The 16,296-nt window shown below is 41.1% G+C and overlaps 1 protein-coding gene across 3 annotated transcripts in view; it reads right to left on the bottom strand.

Annotated features, from left to right (window-relative positions):
• LOC121513441 (inactive phospholipase C-like protein 2) overlaps positions 1–16,296 on the bottom strand; it is an 88,518-nt gene that overhangs the window by 39,027 nt on the left and 33,195 nt on the right. For all 3 annotated transcript variants that reach the window (XR_005992206.1, XM_041793204.1, XM_041793205.1), the window contains 2 exons: positions 13,573–16,056; positions 11,397–11,600 (listed from right to left, as the gene is read on the bottom strand). Coding sequence is in view for 2 of the 3 variants with exons in the window: in XM_041793204.1 (XP_041649138.1) it covers positions 11,397–11,600; positions 13,573–16,056 (2,688 nt within the window). In the remaining variant the exon portion in view is untranslated. The remainder of the gene's footprint in view (positions 1–11,396; positions 11,601–13,572; positions 16,057–16,296) is intronic.

The raw sequence follows: 16,296 nt of genomic DNA, 5'->3' as shown, positions 1-16,296 counted from the left end.
GGACTTAAGTTTGTTTCTTTGTTTATCCGTAAATGTTCAAGTGTGCTTAAGAGCTGAAGTTTTAGGTCTTAAAAGGGAATTTTAATATTGGCATCCCTATTATCATTGACTAAATTGAAGACCAAAACTCACAATGCATTACTGAAAATTCAAATAATTTGACCTTGCACCTATTACTCAGCCTGTTCAAGGGGGTCTTGTTTAGAGAGCTAACCCACAGCAACAAAAAGCTTATGAACTGGGGAGATGAGTTTTTCCTCAGAGCTCAGATCCCTCCGAGCAGAAATTGAGTGCCTGACACATTACAGGTTCTTTTTTCTTTCTTTAGAGAAATTTTGAATCCAGAGTTAATGGAAGAGGGAGAACTTCCTGTTATTTTTCATAAAATAAAATCTGGTAACTTATTAAAAACAAAAAAAGTTGCGAACATCATACATCAGTCCTTCTCCTCTGCTTCCTGTCTGAGTCACAGCTGTATATAGAGCTGCAGGTGTGTGTCTGTTTGAAATAGGGTTAGGCTGACCTATGCACATGCAACAGAGGCACAGCACGTACGATGGACTTTGACACAAAATCTGACAATGTGATACTTCTTAGAGATGTGTGGATGTATTATCTGTGCTTTAGCATGAATGTGCCATGAAATGATTAGAAAATTACATTTATTTTATCTAATCAATTTCTTTCTTTTTTCTGAGGCAGCACTGTCTCCTTTATAATTTTGTAATTTTTTTTATCTATTGACGTGCCAGAAAGATAAATGCCATGTGAGATTAAAAAAATGACTAAACTTTATGTCATACTTGTTTAAACTAATAGCTTAGGCTTGTTGTAACATGTCAGACCTTCCTGAAATAAATAAATAACACAAAAACAAGGTTATAAGGGTTCTTCTCCAATCTATATTCCTTGATCTATTAAAATGGCCATTACCAGTGCATCCAAAGTCGGCATAGTTCATTCCCATTTCAAATACAGCTCTATTATTACCCGTACACTATCAAGAGACACTCTTTGTCTGAAAAGTAGTGGGATGAGAGTATTGAGATGATAATGAAAACTGTCACTAAGTTTTATTTTTAGATAATTCAAAACACACCAAGTGACACTACAGCTAGATATACTCTTAACAGCACCAAATGTGCATAAATCCCCAATGGACACTTCAGTTATTCCTGTGGTAAAACTAGAGTGCAAAGATATTTAATACATATATTTTAAAGCTGTCTTGAAAAGTAGAACAACAGATTGTATTTGTGACCCATTTTCATCAGAAGGAAGCATTAGGTGTATCACAGACTTTGCTGTAATGGTGTTCTTGACTGACCTTTGGATTCTGTCTTTATTTGATTTGTTTACATCTGGGGGAAAAAAGGATGAAAACACCAAATCCAGCCTTTGGGAGCACTGAGTTCATCAGCAGCTCAGACATTCAGAGTAAGGATTGTATCTAATTATTTATGTAATCATTTATAATTGCATTTTTCAGGGACAGTACATAAGTATAGTTACATCCAAATAGAGTGCAATCAGAACAAGCTCTGATCTTTGAGATAGGAAGGGAGAAGCTACTTGGTAAGAGGAATCTGCTTTTGGTTGTTTCAGTTGGAAGTAGGTTGTTGGCAGTTTTGCTTAGGCTGAACGTGTTAGTTTCACTCTCTCTGCAACAATAGGTGAGGCAGTTGACGCGTGTGGCTCCCTCTATTGATTGCTAAAGTGAAAACTGCCGGGGCGGAGTTTCACTGCAGTCCAAGCTTTAAGAGAGTTTGAATCTAATTTGCCAGCAGAACAAGCTCATTGGGTAAAGACCAGCGAGTCTACCTGTGCGAGTCCACCGAGCAAGGCCACAGACAGGCAGCACTGCCTCATAACAGTCTAACGCACCTCAGCAGTCTAACGCAACATGTGCAACCAAAAAATACAAGTCATATATGGGAACAGAAAGAAGCACAATAGTTACAGAAAACGAAACCTGCATAATCTATCCACTTTGCAGAATGCCTCTTTTCCACAACCTTTTTTCACAGTTGGCCTCTGGAACTGCCAGTCTGCAGTTAACAAAGCAGAATTCATCAATTCCCTCACTAAACTGTCTGACATTCAGGTCCTAGCCCTGACAGAAACTTGGGTCCGTCCTGAGAACACTGTAACACCAACTGCTCTATCAGTTGATGCAGTGTTCTCTCATACACCTCGCTCTTCTGGCCGAGGAGGTGGCACAGGCATTATTCTTTCTCATAGCTGGAACTTCAGCCAGTTCAAACCCTTGGACAATAACAACTCATTTGAATATCATGCAGTACAGGTCACTGCCCCAATAAAGGCTTACATGGTTGTGGTATACCGCCCACCTGGGGGTCACCTGGACAACTTTATTGTGGAACTGGACATGTTACTCTCAGACATCCCTGATGATGGCACACCATTGGTTGTCATGGGTGACATGAACATCCACTTGGATAGAGCCCAGGCTACTGATTTTATTTCACTACTGTCCTCCTTTGACTTGAAACTGGTTCAAACGCCTCCTACACACAAGGCTGGTAATATACTGGATTTGATTCTAACTCGCAATTGCTCCACGGCTAATTTGAGTGTTACACCACTTCACCTCTCTGACCACTACTTCATTCAGTTCTCACTTGGCTTACCTGAACTTCAACAATCTACTACTCAATTAAGATCATACCGCAGAAACCTTCAGTCACTTGACCCAACACAGCTGTCTGACGAGGTCTCAGCTGCACTAGCCTCATGTAACGAGTCCTTCACACTCACTGTTAACGAGGCCACAGACACATTCTGCTCCTCACCGACCTCCTCTCTGGACAAACTCTGCCCTCTGGTGTCTAAGCCTATTCGAAATACTCCACCTTGTCCCTGGCTCACTGAGGTCATCAGAACCCAAAGGGCAGGGCTCAGGGCGGCAGAGAGAAAATGGCGTAAATCCAAACAAACCACTGACTTGAGTGCTTATCAGCAAAAACTGTCCTGTTTTACCTCTGCTCTAAAATCTGCTAAGAAGGCGTTCTATCAATCAAAGATCTGTGCTGCCACTGATGCAAGCAAACTCTTCTCTGCTTTTAACTCGCTCCTCTCTCCTTCAAACCCACAACCCTCCAGTATGTTGACTCCAGACATGTTCGCCTCCTACTTCACTGACAAGGTTTCTACCATCAGCAACCAATTCTCTGAGCCTGTCCAACTCAGTTTTCTGCCACCAGCTAGTGATGCATCACTTAGCTCATTCTCTCCACTAAGTGAGAGCGAGGTCACCAGGCTTCTGCTTGACTCTAAGCCCACAACCTGTCCCCTCGATCCGATACCATCACATCTCTTGCAGGCGATTGAGCCCACAATCAGCCCTGCTGTGAGTTGTATCATTAACTCCTCTCTGTCCACAGGTGTTTTCCCAGCTGCTTTCAAGCAAGCGCGGGTTACACCACTGCTCAAAAAACCCACTCTCAACCCAGCCCTGGTTGAAAATTACAGTCCGGTCTCACTTCTCCCATTCCTATCAAAAATACTGGGCGCACAGTCTTCAACCAGCTCTCAGAACACTTGCAGAACAATGATCTACTTGATCAGAATCAGTCTGGCTTTAGGCGGGCCACTCTACTGAAACTGCACTTTGTCGGTAACGGAATCACTTCTGGCCAGAGCAGCTGGTCAGTCCTCAGTTCTCTTACTGCTGGATCTGTCCGCTGCCTTTGACACAGTAAACCACCAAATCCTCCTCTCCACACTCTCTTCACTTGGTATCTCAGGATCTGCCCTACAGTGGTTTAAGTCCTACCTCACAGGGAGATCTTTTAGAGTATCATGGAAGGGAGGAGTGTCTAAACTGCATGGCTTATCAACAGGGGTGCCTCAAGGGTCTGTGCTTGGTCCCCTACTTTTCTCAATATACACCACCTCACTTGGTGCAATCATCCGCTCCCATGGCTTTTCTTATCACTGCTATGCAGACGACACACAGCTATTCCTGTCCTTTCCACCAGATGACACAACTGTCTCAGCTCGGATCTCATCCTGCCTTGCTGATATTTCTAAATGGATGAGGGAACGTCACCTTCAGCTCAACCTGCCCAAAACGGAGCTCATTATCATCCCAGCCAGTCCCACTATGGAACCACAGATCAGTATCCAGCTTGAATCAAATAATCTCTTGCCCACTAAGTCAGCCCGGAATCTGGGTGTCATGATTGATGACCAGCTAACCTTCAAGCTCCATGTGGCCTCGATTGCTCGGTCCTGCCGTTTCGCCCTCTACAACATCAAGAGGATCAGACCCTACTTGACAGAGCATGCTACACAACTCCTGGTACAGGCTCTTATAATATCACGTATTGACTACTGTAACTCATTACTGGCAGGCCTACCTGCATGCAGTTATACCTCTGCAGTTGATCCAGAACGCAGTAGCACGTCTGGTCTTCAACCAACCCAAGAGAGCTCATGTCACGCCTCTTTTAATCTCTCTACACTGGCTTCCAGTTGCAGCTCGCATTAAATTCAAAACTCTAATCATTGCTTACAAAGCAGTAACTAAAACTGCTCCTGTTTACCTGGAGTCCCTCATCCAGGTCTACACCCCTTCTCGCCCACTACGCTCAGCCAGCGAAAGGCGCCTGGTACTTCCAGCACATCATGCTCCTAAGTCACTAGCTCGACTCTTCTCCTCTGTTGTCCCTAAATGGTGGAATGAATTACCCAACTCCATTCGATCTACAGACTCCCTGTCTACTTTCAAGAGAAGGCTAAAGACCCAGCTCTTCAGAGAACACTTTGCACTTAGCTAGGCAATTCTCTACTATTGTCCCCAGTAGTAGATTGAGTCTCAGCCAGACTATTCTCCACTGCTGCCCCCAGTGGTTGAATGAGTTTCCCAACTATAGTTAGCTCGCACTGTCCTGCTCTACTTCTGGGATTTCTTTGCCCAGCTCTTTGGGAATGATCCAGCACTTGGTACTTGGTAAATAGTTGTTGTGAAGTCTAATGAATGGCGATTAGTGATCCCACATTTTCCTTGATTCATTGTTGCTGTCTAATAACCAAAAAAAAAAAAAAAAAAACAAAAAAAAACAAACAAACAAAAAAAAAAAACTACATAAACAACGTATATTTTAGGTACTCTGCCTTAAACTCTACACGGCAGCACTTGCGTCCAATTGGACCTGAAGCACTTGATGGCACTTACTGATGTTGTTTCTTCTTGTCTAGATCATTGCTTGTGTTGTTCTTGCTCTCAAATGTACGTCGCTTTGGAGAAAAGCGTCTGCTAAATGACATTGTAACATTGTAACATTGTAACTGATGCAATGTAAACAGGATTTCTAGCCATACTTGGATCGATGAGCTGTCCTCCTCTTATCTAGCCTTGCAAAGCAGATGGATATGCCTGTTTCCTTGTTTCTCACCGGCAAATCCATCTTGCAAAGCTCCCGTCTGAACCGTTTGGGCCCAGTTAGAAAGTGACAAGACCAATCAGTGACAAGGGGCAGTACTTTCGGGCGCGGCAGAGTCGTGACGTAAACAAGCAGGAGCAAGAGGCCGGTGCAATTATGGCAGAAGACATGAACGTGAATGCTGCTAAAGTGCCAGTTTTAACAGAACTTGACGACATTTCTTTGTTGAAAGAAGAACAAAGAACCGCATTGAGCTTTGTCTTTTCAAAAACGACAAAAGCGGGGTACTGAAATGTTTACAGTCGCCATGGTTTGCGTTTTGCAGTTCTGTATGGAGTTTACTCCTTCAGTAGGGGCAAAGCTTGGTTGTGGATACGTCATGTGTTCTGTTGCTCTGATTGGCCCGTAATGATGTGACAGACAGAGCATTCATCCAATCACCCTCCGAGTTTTTTCCAAAGGCTCTGCCCTTTCCCAGTCGCTGTCTATGAGTGGTTTTCCAGATGGATGTGTAAAACAAATCCATCTGGCGTGCCAGGTTACCTCTTGTTCACACATGCTTACATAACAGGGGTTTGAAAACTGAAATGAATAAAGACAATATAACGTGCATTATGATGTGTTTAAAAGTCATATATTTTACCCCCTTAAAACAAGTTTATATTGGTCTCAGAGGTCCCCAAAACATGCCTGTGAAGTTTGTTGGTGAACAAAATTCTCCAGTAAAAGATTTTTGCATGCCTAAAAAAACCAGGGGCACATTCTTGTTAGAAAAGTCTGAAAAAGTGTATTTTGCATAATATGTGACCTGTAAGGCCCAGTGGATAAAATGACAATAAAGGGAAGGTAAATACAATGTCACTGTGATATGTTTAACCAAACATCAAAAAGAAAAGTTGAGGTCCTGTTTTCACAACGTTTTGCTTTGTTTTCTGTCTTCATTTTCATATAGGTCCATGTGCAGACTGCAACATTTTAAAAACAATCTCAGTGCACACAAGACCGCAGGAAACACCAAAAACAATGCAGTATATATACCAGACCAGTAGTCAGCAGCGTGATTTTGCAACAAACCAAAACATGCACATGCGTACAGACACCGCCATTGTTGTTATGGTCTACCCATCTGCGCATGTGCAAAAACCCTACTTCTGCATGGCAATTGACTGCAACCTTACTGCACATCTGCATTCTCATAAAGTTGCCTGTCTGCATGGAGATGGAGAAATTAAGTTACATTTAATTTAAAAATTAATATAAGAGCTTTCTCTAGTGTTTACTGTAAGAGTGTAAAAGAAAAAGATGGAAGGTGGAGATGGAGAAAGGGATGAAAGAGAAGAGATGCAGTGTTTTAGATACAAGAATATGTGAAAGGCTAAAAATGTAAATGAGAGAAAAATACTCTTTGGCTTTAGCTTTAAGGTTTTTTTGATTTATCACAAGAGATGTCTGACATGCCTATCTTCAAATATATGCGCACTACCATCATACTTACATGATAAACAAGGTCCACTTTACAAGCACCACAGGTAATCTTTATGTTAAGGGAGAAGCAGATTTTAGTTTGTGAGCAGCTGAAGGCAAGTGTGCCACACATAAATGAACACACACTCACTCTTGCTATATGAGAGTGGGAGAGAGAGGAAAAAGCGATTGATAACCGAAAGGGTGAGCAGGGTCAGTGTTCTCTTTCAGCTGTGAGAGTCCTCAAGACTCAAACAGGGCTCCCGCTGCCTGCTGCTAATGAGTTACACAGTGGAGTTATCCCTGAAGTTAGCTTCAGTGCTGCAGCAGAGAAATAAGTCTCTCCTGTGATTCCTGACTTTTGCCAGAACTTTGCAGCAGAAGTTTACACTTTTATTAGCAGACAACAAATCATCAACAAATGACAAAAGTTGTCAGTCAGTATTGTCAAAAACGCCGACAAAACGTTGCATCGCTATTATCAAGTAAAACTTTTTGCACTGGTCAATGGGGGGTTTTTGTACTGCCCTGTTGAACAAAGTGAGTATAAACATGTAGCTGACTGAATAAGGATGACTTTTCTTGCTCCTTTTATCCTAGTGCTCTACAATGATAAGTGGACTGACCAACTGGTAAAACAGCTGACCTATTTAAACACAAGATAATGATCTGTATCTGTAAAAGAATATGTTGATCTCACTCGTAGTTGATCAGTTATCTGTGTCAGCTGCTAAAAACCTATTAAAGGCATCCCTACTTTATTCCTGCTGAAGTTAAAACTTTAATTATATCACTGTATTTTAGAGCTATAACTTGACAACTTTTAGTGATAGATGGTAGAGTTGGGATTTTCTAATGTAAAGGCAGTTAGCACAGTCACATGAAATCCATCTTTGCATTATAAAGGGGGACAGACACAGTTCCTCCAGCCCATATAGTGAATCACCATGTAATGTTACCAGCAGTCATGACTAAGTGATTGTGGCTCTTTGTGTCACTCTGCAGCTGTGGCTGTCGTACATGCTGTGATTACTTCTCTGATGGGAGAAGCAATTACTGCCTTGGCAGCAGAGGCAGCATCTTAAACGTATTTATCACTCTAAGGTGAGTGGGTGGTCTTTACTCCATATGCAAACTTAAGACTACCTCTACTGAGTTGTATGTGAAGTTACATTATTATAATCATTTCTGTTATTTAACAAAGTCTTGGAAGCTCACTAGGCCTTTAGTTGATGTGAGCATGGTGAAACAATTATGCAATACAAAGATAAATAAGGGGTACAGATATAAATAAATAAAAGGATCTTATATTTATATAAACTTCAAATAATTAGATAAACGACAAAACAATGACTAACATATGGGCTTTGTTTTTTCTTCAGTTCAGTGTTTCACAGATTGTGCATTCCTGTCTCATCTCTATTTACAGACCGTGCCCTCAGTTCATCTGTTGTGAACAAAGACAGAAACCAGACCATGTTATCCAAGACCACAAGCTGGCATCATGCTGCGTCTCTCCACCTTTTTTTCAGTGCATGGATGAACAGGGATTGAGACCTAGATTCTTTCTGGCCAATTAGAAAGCAAAAGCCAGCTTACACCCTGGTGGCAGTGCTTGACACAGTGCTTGAATTCTAATTTTATTGTGCTATACATTATTTACAACTCTTTTATGTTTGATTTTCCTCATTTCATTTGTGCCTCTATACTTGTCAGCTATTCTTCAGCTGTGCACCTTTGTGCTCCCTGTCTCCTCTGGCGCTCTGCCGATGATCAAGGCCTACAGCTTCAGACCACTTAAGCTCTTACTCTTAATTTATTCGATTCTGTTCCCCAAACACCCGTCAATTTCCTCCTTTCTTCCCTTCAACTCAATCTCCCTGACGCTGCTTCCATCAGAGCCAATTACATACCCTCCACTTCTGAGTCTGAATAGACCAGTGGGGTCACCTTAATCGGTCTGCGCCTGAGTCTTTTCAGCATCATCACTCTTCAAATGTTCATGTTCAAGTCTACAGGGAAGGAATATGCAGTAAAAATAACCCATGGAGCTTCACATAATGCTGAACTGTGTGTATTTCTCAATCCATTGTTTCTATCAGGCTGAGTAACAGATTAAATTTCAATGGCTGTCGTCATCTGTTCTTTGTGTGAAGTGCAACTAAAACAAAATCTTTAAATCAATGCTAAGTGGACAATGTGTGCCATAAACAGTATGTTTTCACCTCACAGTTTGTTCCCCTTTTATGTATACTGTAAATGCCAGCCAGGTTGGCTCATACACTGATATTATACATTATTATACACTGTGGACTCAGCATTAATCATGGAATGGTTGGTTAAGTCCATAATTAGCTCTTTTTTTATTGCATTTATCACATGCTATATTGTCCCTTTCAGAAGACCTTGATTAAACTGCTGCCATGAATCCCTATAGCCACAGTAATGTAAAATCAGCACACTACAACAAATCTGTGATGTCATCACCTGGATGTCTCATTTCACTTAAAAAAACTCAGACATTTCAGTGGATAGGTAAAAAGTCATCTGCACCTCATCTTATAAAAAAATCACTTTAATCATTGTCTGATTTCTTTTTCAATCCATAACAAGTTCCTTTTGCTTTGATTAACTTAATGTCTAACCTGACACGCCAGATGGATGTGTTTCACACATCCATCTGGGGAAAGCTTCAATAGCAAACATTTGAGATAAGGCAGAGGCTTTGAAAAAAACACTCAGATTGTGATTGGATGAACGTTCTGTCTGTCACATCTCTACGGGCCAATAAGAGCAACAAAACACGTGACATAGCGGCTATCGAGCTGCACATGCGCAGCTACTGGAAATAACGCGAAACATGGTGACTCTAGACATGTGAGTACCCCACTTTTGTCGTTTTTGAAAAGAAAACAACTCATTGCTGTTCTTTGTTCTTTTAACGAAGAATTGTCATCAAGTTCTGATAAAACTTATGCTTTAGCAGCATCCACGTTTGGCTCTACTGCCATAATTGCACCGGCCTCTGGTTGCTGCTTGTTTACATCACGACTCTGCCGTGCCTGAAAGTACTTCCCCTCATCGCTGATTGGTCCTGTCACTTTCTAACCGGGCCCAAATGGTTCAGATGGGAGCTTGACAAGATGGATTTGCCAGTGAAAAACAAGGAAATGGGCTTATCTTTTTAAATTTAATAAGGGGAATTTCAAATTGAGCTAAATAGGAGAGATCTATCTTGATTATCTATAAATACTGAGCCCGATCGCAATTTTTTTTTTCTAAATTACTAATTTAACAGCACTAGATGAAACAATATACTTCAAGCCTACATTCTGTCCTGCTTGGTCCTGTCCATGCCTGGACATATAAAGTTGCATGTTACGCACTAGGTGCTAGAGCCAAAAAAAGCTTTTGTCCACACACTCCCTGTGATTATCTGTATAGTGCACATTTTGTATGAGTTAAGTTTATAAAACTTGAATCTTAGTATTGGATACCTCCAAATCATTGTGTGAAGTGTAACAGTTGATCTGCAACAGAAGCACTGAATGGGCAAACACTAACACTAGCAAATGTCAGTAATAGCATTTAAAACATAACCTTATTTACAGGTGATTTTGTGACCGAACTAGAGGTTGAAAATGGAAGATGTACTCTTTGTTAAGTTTAATGAACAGATTTTGACATTGTAATGAAGGACTGCACCAAGAGGTATTCGTGTAGAAAGCTACATGAACGTATGTTTTTCTGTTTGTCCCCTCAAGGTGACTCATTGGACAGAGCCACTGACTGTTGTGTTAATTGGGCTGATTCTATTAGGTTACTTTCTGTTACTTCTATGGCTCCATAAAACACCTCAAACATAATCATGCAAGCAAAATCGTGGTAGCTTAATGTCAACAGCAGCACTTATGCCATCCACTGTAGTGAGTGACATCAAGGTCTATAAGAACAAGAGGTGAATGAAAATAAAACATATTGAGCCAAAAAACTAGTTCACTTTTGCCTCTGAACTGTTATTTTTTTGCTTCCATTTCTTAATTAATGTTGGAAAGGCAACTTTTCTTTAATATGCTGAGGATCAGGGTAAGAGAACAGGATGTGTAAAGAATAACAGCTTTGTTTGGGAGCAGCCTGGATAGCATGTTGCGTAACATGTAACCATTGATTTTTTTACTTAACAGAACTCCAGCCCAATTACCTAACCATCCCTGTGTCCCCATTAAATCCAGTAAAGCTAAAGGTATTGATTGGACTGGAGTCCCAGCTACTTTGCTTGGTTAGGTCTTTCTCTTTTCTCTTTGATGGACGGATTTAAGAGTACCACAGCATCCTAATCTGACTATCTACCTTCTCTGTATCTTTCTTTTCTTCCTAATAAGTAAAAAAAACCCTTTTGCTTTTTTCCACACAGATTAGAAATGTCCTCTATTTCTTTAGTACTTCTACTAATGGCATTATTTGATTTACCAGCTTTAATTAATGTGCAAATTCAGTGAGCAACTTTTCCCTATGACGACTTACCATCTCATATGTGCTGACAACTTTCTTGAGAACCTCTGGTAGCAGGCCCTGGGGCTCCATGTTGGGGTACTGGTCAGTGAGGTTAAAAACCACAAGAGGGCTGTTGTCAGGTCCAGTCAGTCGAGGGGAAAGAGCTAAGATGCACTGCTTCAGGTTAGCCACTGCTGAAAGGCCGCACAGCTCTTTAAAGGACACGATGGCATTCTGCAGAGAGAAGTGAGAAATTACAGCTCGTATACTCTTTTTACTCTTGCATGCAAAGAAAAACCTCTACATAAAATATGAGGAAGTCAATATACCAAGTAGAATAAATCTAGTATTGATACATAGTAAATGCAAAACCGCAACCTGGGAGAGAAGCATTCTGTCAGAGGAAGTGGCTATGAGCTCAATCAGTGCCTTTGATAACTTCATTATTGCACTTAAAAGCTACTCATAAACACTCCATCTACTTGGTGTGACACCAGTATTACTGTACATGAAACTGGAACAAACACAGAGTCACAAACACCATGCACAAATCCTAGCCTTCCTGAGAAAGGCCAAATTTAAAACCCTGCATAAACAACCGGAGGGACAAACTGTGACAGGAGGGGCAAGATGTGTTATAGTCTCAAGGCCAGCGGCTTGTTATCACACAATGAGTGTAATATAAACAGGACTACCAAAATAAATCCTAATACAATGCCTTAGGACACACGAAATGAGACCAACCACAAAGTGTTGACACTCCAGCAAAGGATTTCTTGATGTGTCATATTTCTTTCCAGACTTCAAAGGAATTTAACACCAAAAATATGATGCAAATTTAGCCCAAGAAAAAGATTTACCATACATTTATTATGAGATTCATGGTGAAAGATTACCCATTTTCAGTAAATGACAAAAAGGTTCAGCATAAAACTGTATTTAAAACAACAGAAGCCATTCAAAAAGCAAAAGCAAAAGCAGTTGGTTAAACTTAAAGATGCCTGATTAATGATATCATTATCTTTTGTTTAGCTGCGCTGTTACAAAACAATATGGACCGAATCAAATGTGATTAAGTCAAGACTGGTGGTTTTGTGGTTCTCTGGCCAGAGCAGAAGCCTTTTTAGATGTTCAGTTTTCTTTGTAGTAAATCTGCTTTTAATCTTGACATCTTGACTCAGGGTTAATTTTTTCAAAAAGACTGCCATTCCACGGAAAATATTCCCATGCTGGAAAAAAGGAAGCAAAAGTCTTACATTTACTAAATATATCCACTATAAGTGACCCTTTGTTGGCTCCCTGATTGATCCAATAATCCAACAACCAGAGAGCTCCCTCTCTTAGCAACTGTAGCCAGCATTTTGAAAACTTTCACCCAAAGTCTTTTGATTGCAGTACAGTGAGATTGTGACCTTAATTGCTGTACTTCAACAAAAATTCAAAGGTGTGCTAGGGGTATCTACAAGAGGAACTCAGGATGTCCACAACATAATCCAGGAGTATTTTTCATCCTGTTTCTTAAACCAAAGGTTAATTACAAAGTAAAATACCATCTTTGGTTTTGACTATGTAAGCCACCATACTGGTAGTTCTTCCCGCTGACAATCACAAAGAACACTTGTATATGCAAGGAGGTAAGAGATTTAATAATACTGAGAATCAGGGCTCACTGTGGCCCCCTTTTATTGTGTGGTGCTCTAGGAAACCACCTATACCTGAGAGTACAGTTGCATATTTTGCTAATATTTAAGGCCGATATATAATCTGCACTACAGATATGTACCGCCAATATATTAACTATAAATATCTGCAGAAATGTTTAATCTGCAAACATGATATTTAACTCTAAGCTAATGTCTGCGGATACTGATATCATGCTGATAATATTACACATCTCTCCCAACAGTATCTTTGATTTTACTCTTTCACTCAGGCCAGGTTTAAAGAGAATCAAACCAATTTAACTGAAATAAAAGTAAGTCAAACTGCAAGTATTTTCAATTGTTTTAAATGCGAAGGAACCCTGCATAAAGAGATTGTGTCTAGCTTAGTAACTGTAACCAACAAGGGCAGGTCTTGACAGAAGGTTACCCCCTGGTCAAGACAAAGCTTGTCAAAGGGTAAATTATTGTCTCAGTAGTGCAAACATCAGACTTCAAAGACTAAATAAAACAACCATTCAGCAAAATTAATTTAAATGTCTTACCTGCATGTTCTCTCTGAGGTCTGTTGCCTCTCTCAGTGGCTGCATGGCTGTTTTGAAGACCTCATCCACAGCCTTGATCAATAGCACTCTCATGCTGGCATACTCTCGACTCTTCTTGCCCTTTCGTACAGACAGTCCCCTTTTGTGTGGTTTGCCGCCTCCTCTTCGATTGGTTATTGCCACATGAACAAATAACAATGTATGCGGCAGAACCTCCCCTGTCAGAGACTGAAGTGGCACATGACGAAAACCTGGCTGAAGACACTCAAAGGGGATTGTGTACTGGCCGATGAATTCATCACCAATATAGTCATCATCAAGCACCACGAAGCGCACCATTGCAAGCTCAGGAAGATTTATCTGAAACTCAAAGCTCTCATCAAACAGGGGGTTGTCCCCATTCTGGTTGACTGTTTTAGTCCTTTGTTCAGCACAATCAGCAGGAATGCCATGTATTTCCACATACACATATGGGTCCACTACATCTCCTTTGGCACCTGAGCCTTTGGGTTTTGGAAAGTTTTGTCCACTGATGATCTTTATGTGTAAGAGCTGTGGGGAAACACCAGGCACTGAATCTTTAGTGTTGGCACTGAAATATGAAACCTGCTCCCTCATGATTGCTGGACGCAGCACAAAGCCACAGTTCCCATTCTGGCGAAACCAGCCGATGTTCAAGTCCATCATTAGGCCAGGAGTTTGGTAGTTCATTGCCACAATCTGGCAGCCACACTTCCAGAAATCTTGTGGGTTCATGTTGCTGGAGTCAATACGCATGGGGCTGGGATAAACTCGTGCAAGAAACTTCTTGTTGTAGTTGACAAAGTCACCTGGGAAGTCACTAGCACAGCGACTTGCAAAGACCTCATTGAAAGAGCAGAGCTCCCATTGCTTCTGGCTCTGAAAAGATGTTGAGAAGTCTTTGAACTCCACAGACTTGCATAAGGTCACTAGATCAGAGAGGTCTTTCGACAGCTGGAACTTTTTGGGTGCTATAGTTTGTTGTTCTGCTGACTCAATGCTCATCCTCTGAGACATTTCTGCCCCTTCATCTTCATCGGTCACCTCACCTTCTGAGCCTGTGCAGTTTGAGCTCAGTTTTTTACCCTTCAGCAATATTTTCCCCTTCAGCTCAGAGGGAGAAGGGAGATAGCAGTCCTCAGGTTTGGGAGGATCTAGATGAATTTTGTCTCCGAGGATCTTTTTTAGGTGCTGGAACATGACTCTCTGCTGCTTTAAGGAGCAGTGGTTTTCTAAACACAGTATCAGTGGGAACTCAGATGCAACAAACGCATACTTATTGATGACATCAATGACACTGCGAAAAACAATCTGTGATGTCATTGTGTGACCGGTGTAAATTACAGGTTCATTATCAGGCCCATCCCACACATCCAGCTCTACACTACGGCAACCCATCTTAAGAGCACGGATATATCCTGTCACATCAGAGGGGCCTCTGAACTGGTCCTCTATCAGGTAGGTGTTGTGGGATGAATTGATGTAATAGTGTGACAAGGGCTGGTTCATGTCTTGACATACTGTTTTATGTTCAGGGTCAAATATATGGCACTCAGGAGACATAAGATAATTGGTGAATCCATCAAGAGACAGACACCCCTTTAGCTGACCCTCTTTAGAAGGTTCATATTTCTGAATGACTTCTAAGCTGGTGTCTTCGCTGACTTGTGCCATACCTTGCTCTGCCTCCAGAAATATCATCAAGTCCTTGGTATCCAGAAATTCTTTGTTACTGGAAAACTGAACAAACAGAAAATAAATTTCTGGTCTCGTGCAAAGATCATGAAAGACCTCGATGAACTCGTCCCTTGTCACATCACAGCCTACTTTGTCTTTAGCTTTGTGGAGCTCTTTAAATTTCAATTCTATTTTCACATTTTTAAGTCCAGGGTTTAGCTTTTTGATTTGCTGCACAGCAGCGCATATCGTAATTTGTTTGCTATTGTTGCTGTCTGCCTCGTCGAAAAGTTCACCTAGCCATGATGAGCGCATGTTGTTCTGACTGCTCTCGATCATGTTTAGCGTATGTTTCCCATAGGAGATCAGGTACCTCAGCCCCGTCACCCAGATGTTTGCTACATCTGCAGTGTTTGCCACCAAGTCCAGAGACTCATAGTTCTCTCCAAAGATGACTGAGAAAGCACAGTCCTCTGATATCTGATCATAAGTTCCATTAGTTCTAAAAGTGTCTGTGTTTTTCCCTGTGCGAACCTCCTTGATAGATTTCACGTCTATTTTGGCCTTTTCAGATTCCTTTTTTGAAGGCTCCCATCTCAAAGACTGCATGTCGGCATCAAGAAGAAAGTATCTGTGGTATATCCGCGAATTGGATCGCACTTTCTTCAGCTCAGAGCCATCCACCATTGCACTGATGCAGTCACTTGCACTGCTAATTTTCTTCTCAGTGGGCATGCTGCTAAATGATACTGTCTTCTTTCTTTCTTTACGTTGTCTGGAGCCATCCTACAGGAAAAAAAGAAAAAAATGCTTAATTAAAAATCCTTTCAAAGATACAGGCAAAGCAATTCAAGTGGTTCATACAACATACTAGTTTGAACATTTTATAACTTGAATGAAAAACCTTGTAAGTTTTGTTGTATTGCAACTATCAATTTGTCCTTTAATACATGTTTGTTCAAACATATAAAGGCATGTGTGTTTCTTGTTACAAAAAAAATTAAGCAGTTAAAGTAGAAGTGATGG

Source organism: Cheilinus undulatus, linkage group 8 (genome assembly GCF_018320785.1).
Source record: "Cheilinus undulatus linkage group 8, ASM1832078v1, whole genome shotgun sequence".
Lineage (NCBI taxonomy): Eukaryota > Metazoa > Chordata > Actinopteri > Labriformes > Labridae > Cheilinus > Cheilinus undulatus.
This window is presented reverse-complemented; position numbering and strand designations above follow the sequence as displayed.